Source organism: Calonectris borealis, chromosome 1 (assembly GCF_964195595.1).
Source record: "Calonectris borealis chromosome 1, bCalBor7.hap1.2, whole genome shotgun sequence".
In the NCBI taxonomy this organism is placed as follows: domain Eukaryota; kingdom Metazoa; phylum Chordata; class Aves; order Procellariiformes; family Procellariidae; genus Calonectris; species Calonectris borealis.
The window spans coordinates 15795267-15802549 of NC_134312.1; the positions used below are offsets into that span (position 1 = coordinate 15795267).

A 7283-nucleotide genomic window follows, 5' to 3' on the forward strand; every position below is an offset into this window, starting at 1 on the left:
AAACCCGATGGGCTGGTCCAAAGGGACCAGGGGTGGAGATTGTAATGGAAATACCTTTAAATTGTTGTAACCCATGATTTGAGTTGCATGTTACAGGAATTACTACAGCAGGAACCACCTGAACCAATGGAGGACAAGCCTTACAAGAAGCAGTGCAAGTGCAGCGGTGACCCAACCTAAGCTGACTTTGGTGCCCAAAAACTCCATGCAACACACACCTCTGCTGTCCTGACTGACCACCGTAACAGATGGAGCCTGAAGGCATGGACTAAATGAACTCAGTGGACATTTTGTGGACATTTTATGGACATTTTACAGGGGTGGTCCATAGACTAAGGCAATGATATCTGTGTATTATACCAAAGGATGAGAAGGGGGTGGTGGTTAATGAGGATGTATTGGATAGCGTGGGACTGGAGCATGACATAAATGGTACGGAATAAGGGGTGAAGAATGTGCTGGTTTTGGCAGCCACACGGAGTCAGACCAGAAGTCCATCTAATCCATTACACTTTCTCCAACAGCACATGTATAGGTAGAGTATAATAACATTATTAGCCCTTTACATAAAATAAAACCTAAGGCTTCCATGCTTAAAATTATCTAACTCAATATTGCAGCAGTTTTGCACACCCCTTTCCAACCTTCCTCAGCTCTGGTCTACAGCTAGAAGGTCGAACAAAAGCCAACAGGTATCAACCTGCCCAAACCTAAAATTGAATGGTTTTCTGATTGCTTTGCTCCCTCAGATGAGCACAAAGACACAGAGGTAGGTAGGAGTTGCAGCTTTGAGAGGGAAAAGGGAGGGGGAAGCTGGACCACAGATAATCCTGTCCTGGATTGCCACAAACTGCCATGAACATGATCATGAAATTAGCTCTCTTAGCTTCCCTGTAAGCTGTTAGCTTTCACACCCTGTCCTTCACTCAGATCCTTTGCTGAGCTATTTCAGCACATTAATTTGCCAGAAAACCTGACTAAAGATTTCCCCCCCTTAACTGACTTCACAGACTGAAATAGCTCGATTAAGAATCTGTAAATGCAGCTGCCAGAGGAGTTTAGACTACAGCAAAACTTCAATCCAACTTGCTAACAGGGTATCAGCAAAGCACACTATACCCCAATAAAGCTGCCACTTCAAAACCAAGAAGTCGAAGTGCAACCAAGAGAAAAATAAGCAAGCCTTATATAAAATAATACAGCCCACACAACACAAGTCACTGAACAGAGTTAAAGTTACTTCACTATATTTTGTAGCCACACAGAACGTTTCAGGATAAGCCTCCAAACAAGGCAGCACAAATTTAATACAGTGTCTCTCATATCATACCTCTGGCAGCCTTAACTCTGCCCTTGAAAGTTGATCTAGCCTGTCCTGCGCCTGTTTACAAATTAAGTGAAGAATCTGCACAAGACAAATGCTTATATTTTATCATTTTTCTACCCAGATCTTTCAAAAGAATATTAAAAAAATAACTCAGCCTAACAGTAGGAGCACTGAAATCAACTAGACACTTCAAGAACTAATAACGATACTCTCAACTTGCATTTCTAAAGTGGAATGTCAAAACTGAAATACTTGAAGCCTCGGCATTTGGTCACACTGCAGCTTGTCTTACTGAGTTTTAAATCAACAGAATTTCGCCTTTACATTTAAGCAGGTATTATAGCTAGAGAAATAGCACAACAATATGCACCCTTCAACTTTCATTTCCTAATTCACTTCTGAAACGTGACGTGGCACTACTGCAGCAATCAGCAGGCAGTCTAATATTATGCAAACAATTTCAAAAGCCTGATGGATATAAAATGGATTAAGCATTAGCTTGGAAGAATAAGAACTTTGCAGGTTCTCCAAGTAAGAACTACAAAATATAAACAGGTTTTAGAAGAAGCTGGCTGCTTAAGGTTAGCGCTAGCAAGTTTTTACAAGGAGCTTCTACACATCAAGACACCTTATTGCCTCTGTCGGCAGCAGGCAACAAGGAGTCTTTTCTTTCAGAAAAGAAATTTTAAGAGTCACCAAACCATTCTATAAGCAAATTGTGAAGTCATTCATTCCACCATGGAAATTGGTAAGTTAGTCTCATTTGCTGGGATACTAGGGACATAAACTGTCTATTACCAAGCATTTCTTATTCCTCTCCCAAGCATTAAAAAAAAAAAAAAAAAAACCACAATCACATTCTCCCTCACACACACACTTTTGCTCCTCACGCACCAACTGCAGGGCATAAGACCTAAAGAATAAATCAGTTTAAAGAGAGACTGCCTATCACATAGAATGACAACATGGTATTTTTCAGTCAAAATAATCAAGTTACATCATGAATTTTACATCAGAGTCTAGTGTGAAATGCAGGAGAGGTTTATAAAAATGATTACGTGCAAGTAATTACGTTAAATATGATTATCCATCATTAATCATCTCACAACCACGGGATAACAACCAGCGTTATTTTGTTACCAAGCAATCAGTTATCAAGTCTTGCTCTTTTTGCAGAGAGGCACTTCAGTGTGGTATTTGCATCACGCGAGCTACTGACTTTTGGCTCCAATGTTGTATCATAGTTCACCTTCAGACACCTATACATTGCTGTGATGAGCAGCTACATTCTTCACAAACTCTAAGCTTGTTCACATTAAGCGCCTAGATGATGTACTTCACCAAGGAAGCTGTCCCTGTGCAGTTTCATTGAACTGAAACGCCACTTGTTCTTTGACTTTTATTAAGTTCACTTAGGTTGACCAAATGAGCTTCCCTAAAGTAAACAGGGTTATAAAATATCAGGATGATTCTATCTTTAGGTGCTCAATAGAAACAAATACTTAGTTCAACTAGAAAATTTTAAAAATGACTTTAGATACAAAAAGTGTAACAATTATACTGCGCGATACATCTTTATATATCACTAAGCCCATGAAATTAAAAAAAAAGTTTTTGCACCATCAAGAACAGCCACAAGTCCTGAACCTCCATTCTGTACGCATCCTTGATCAGAGTAAACTGAAACTTGGGAATGCTTGGGATTCAAAATACCCTGAGCACATACTAGTGCAACACCACAAAGCATACATAATCCATCGGGGGAGGGAGGGAGGGGGGCAGGAAAAAAAATAGCAAGAATCGGATGGTGCTTTATTATACAAGCATGAAAGTAAGTTCCTTTGGAAAGTAACTTCTTGGGTGGACTTCTGGACCAGTGAGGTAGCCCAATGGGAGAGAAAAAAGTGGAAGTGGAACTTGGTCCCCACGCGCAACCCCCGCGCCCCGGCGGGGCGGGACGGGACGGGGCGGGAGACACCGCGGCCCAGCCGGGGCCAAGCCCGGGGCCCTGGCTGCGCGGCGGCCCCACAGGCCGCCCCCCGTGCGGCTGTGGGACCCGGCCCCCGCCCGAGCGAGCCATAAAGTGCAGCAGCAGAACACGATCCAGACAAAAGCAATGTAAACAGGTGACTGATATCGGTCTCTTTGTCCGCACCGCGGCGAAGGTGAGGCGCCGGCCTTCCCCCCTCCCGGCGGGGGGAGAGGGGCCCCCCGCGGCCTCAGGACGGCGCCACGGGGAAGCGGCGCACCCGCACCACGGGAGACAGGTCCACGCCGAGGATCCGCTGCGCCCGGCGCCGCGCCGCCGCCAGGCTCCGCCGGCTCCAGACGCTGCCCCGCACCCGGATGGTGGGGAAGGTGGTGAGGCGGGGGGTGGCCGCCTTCCAGATCTCCTCCAACGACTTGCCGCCGAAGGACTCCCAGGCGGCCCCCTCCGCCGGGCTGCCCCTCTCGCTGTCCGCCTCCTCGCCCGGCGGCCCCAACGCCGCCACCTCCTCCGCCTCCCCCCGGCCGCGGGGGCCGTCGGCCGCCGGTGCCGCGGCCGCTTGCCGCTGCCTCCCCCGTCCTCTCCTGCGGCCCCGCCGCCGCCTCCGCCGCTTGGCGCTGCCACCCGCCGCCGCGGCTCGGCGCTTGGCAGCGGCGGCCGGGAGGCGCCGCTTGCCGGCGCGGCGGCGGGGCCGCTCCGCCGAGGGCGGCGGCGGGTCGGGGACGACGGCGCGGCAGGAGGCGTATCCGTAGACGTCCTTGCTGCGGAGGATGACCGGGGAGAACTCGTGCTTGAGGCTGCAGAGGAAGTTCCACAGCTCCGAGTCGGAGCTCATGAACTCCGTGGACTTGGGCATGAAGAGCTTGAGGGCGTCGCCCAGCGCCTTGGTGCCGGCGAAGGAGACCTGCGAGCGCGAGTACACAACTTTCTCCGCCTCCCCTTCCAGCCCCCAGGCGGCGGGCGCCGCTCCGCCGCCGGCTGCCCCCGCTGCCGCCGCCGCCCGGGCTTCCGCGGCCGCTGCCGCGGCGCTCCCCGCCTCTTGGTTCATCTTCCCGGCTCCTCTCTCCAGCGCCGCCTGCTTCCTACTGCGGGTCATGGAGGCAGAGGGACGGGGTGGGGGGGAAGACACGATGAGAAGGGAGAGTGGAGGAGAGGCGACGGCCGCAGCTCGGCCGCCGCCGGGCGCCCTCCGCCTCACCGCACCCCGCCGCCTGCGCGCCGGATGGGGAGCGACGATCGATATCCTGCCGCCTGGCACAAAATGGCGCTTTAAACTCCCAGGCGGGGACTGCGCGCCGGACCGCCCTCCCTCCGCGCCTGGCGGTTGGCCCGTTTGAAACACGTCGGGCGGCCCAAGCCCCGCCCCCCGCGCGGTGGAGGCGGCCATTGGGAGGGCAGCGGGCGTCCCGCGGGAGGTCGAGGCGGGGGCTGCGAGGGCGCTGCCGGCAGTGTCCTGCCCCGGGGCGGCGGGACGGGCGGGCCCGCCTGGGGTCACCTGTGCGACCAGGAGACACCAACGGGGAACCCTAGAATGCCTCTGGGCCCCGTTTCCCCCCACCCCCAGTAGGGCATCCCAGTTGGTGGCCCCTTCCCTCAGGGAACGGCGCGAGGCTCCCCCGTGGCAGGGTGCCAGCGTGGATGAGGTTCTTCACAGGGCGTTGGGCAAAGATGGTTTCTTCCATGAAATGCGTTCAAGTAAGGGTTTGGTTGGATGCTTCAATGGGCAAGCTCCCCTGGAGAAAAAGCAAAGGTTGAGTGAAACAACAAAAGTGGGTGACCAGGCATGATACGGTGACATCCGCCATACAATATTAAATACATCTATCCTGTTGCAGAGGTTTTTTTTAACATGAACCTGTAGGCCAGTCATTCAACAACATCGTAAGTCACAGAATCACAGAACAGTTGAGGTTGGAAAGGACCTCTGGAGGTCACCCTGTCCAACCTCCCTGCTCAGGCAGGGCTACCTAGACCAGGTTGCCCAGGACCGTGTCTGGATGGCTTTTGAATCTCTCCAAGGATGGAGACTCCTCTCTCTGGTGACCAGTGATACGACACGAGGAAATGGAATGAAGCTGCATCAGGGGAAGTTCAGATTGGACATTAGGAAAAGGTTCTTCACTGGGAAGGTGGTCAGTCACTGGAACAGGCTCCCCAGGGAAGTGGTCATGGCACCAAGCCTGTCAGAGTTCAAGGAGCATCTCAATGACGCTCTTAGTCATATGGTTTAGTTTTAGGTAGTCCTGTGAGGAGCAGGGAGTTGGACTTGATGATCCTTATCGGTCCGTTCCAAATCAAGAGATTCTATGATTCCACAACCTCTCGGAGCAACCTGTGCCAGTGCTCAGTCACCTCAGTTCCTGATGTTCAGGAACTGTGTTTCAGTTTGTGCCCGTTGCCTCTGGTCCTGTCACTGAGCACCACTGGAAAGAGCCTGGCTCCAGCTTCTTTGCACCCTCCTTTCAGGTATTTATGTACATTGATGAAATCCCCCTGAGCCTTCTCTTCTCCAGGCTGAACAGTCTCAGTTCTCTCAGCCTTCCCGCACAGAAGAGATGCTCCAGTTCCTTCATCATCTTTGTGGCCCTTCGTTGGACTTTCTCTAGTAGGCCCATGTCTCTCTTGTACTGGGAAGCCCAGAACTGGACCCAGCACTCCAGTTGTGGCCCCACCAGCAGTGACTAAAGTGGAAGGATGACCTCCCTCAAGCTGCTGGCAGTACTTTGCCTTAATGCAACCCAGGATGCTATTCGCCTTCTTTGCGGCAAGGGCACGTTGCTGGCTCACGTTCAACCTGGTGTCCACCAAGACCCTCAGGTCCTTTTCTGCCAAGCTGCTTTCCATCTGGGTGGCCCCCCAGCATATATCAGTGCATAGGGTTGTTCCCTGCCAGGTGCAGGATTTTGCACTTCTTGTTGAACTTCATGAGGTTCCTGTCAGCCCATTTCTCCAGCCTGTCGACACTGAAATATTCACAGCATCGTTGGGATTAGCTTCATATCCCAACAAAGTGTATCCCAAATGAAGTCGAAAGAACTCAGTCTTTGCGTTGGTTGAGCCCTTTGTGAGAGTCACCAGCTTGCTGAGTCCACAGCGCCGTTTCTTCCTGCATGGCACTGCTACGCTTGCAGCTTTATAGCACAATTTTGTCAGCTGTTGTGAAATCCCATGTCCCTCTAGACCATGCTTTCTGATACTTCAGAGATTGCTGTCACAGAGGGAGTGTCTTGTTAGGTTCCTGGATTGTTTCAATTAAACCAAAGCTCTTTCCAGCACCCAGAACAGCAAGGTATCAGCAAGAGCAGAGGTGATTTAACCTTCCCTACAAATTCTACTCAGGGTTTGATTAGACTCCTAACTAATTAGACTCCTAACTTTCTCTCAGCGTAGGTAAAGGGCGAGGAATAACATTTTTCTTCATAGACTGTCTTTGTTCTGTAATTAATCTTTCAGTTTAGAATAGGGAAATCTTTTATTCTCAACTCATCAAGAACCTGAATTGGAATGTCTAGAAAGCCAGTCAAATAAGAGGCAGAAATTATGCATAAGAAATTATTCCTTACTGCCAGTGGAAATAAATGAATTTTCTTCACAGTATAATTCGGCTTGTTCATGGGTTCATGGGAAACTCAAGAGTATTAATCCAAATAACCATTTAAAGTGGATATTAACAAAGCTATTTTAAATTTTCATGGGGACAGTCTCGAGGTGCAGCCATATTCTAAACCAGCTTTATAAATGACCCATTTTGAAAAAAACCCTTTCCCAAAACGATGGTGTTAGTGCTGTTTTTAATGGGATTCATTTCACAGCATACTTTAGAGCACAGTCGTGCAGACAGATTGATTTAACTGAGGGAGGTATCCTATAACGCAGAGGATAAGAGCCCGGAGCTGGAAGCGTTAGGGCCAGGCATCACTTGATCCAGCCGTGCCGCAGTTAGTCACACTGGCATATGAGTGGCCGGTC

General features: G+C 50.4%; 1 protein-coding gene across 1 annotated transcript; it reads right to left on the reverse strand.

The window, feature by feature from the left end:
- Positions 1 to 2352: 2352 nt before the first annotated feature.
- Positions 2353 to 4549, reverse strand: CCDC71L (coiled-coil domain containing 71 like). The gene has a single exon (XM_075145269.1). The coding sequence runs from the start codon at positions 4408 to 4410 to the stop codon at positions 3547 to 3549; it is 864 nt and encodes a 287-aa protein (XP_075001370.1). The 5' UTR covers positions 4411 to 4549; the 3' UTR covers positions 2353 to 3546.
- Positions 4550 to 7283: the final 2734 nt, after the last annotated feature.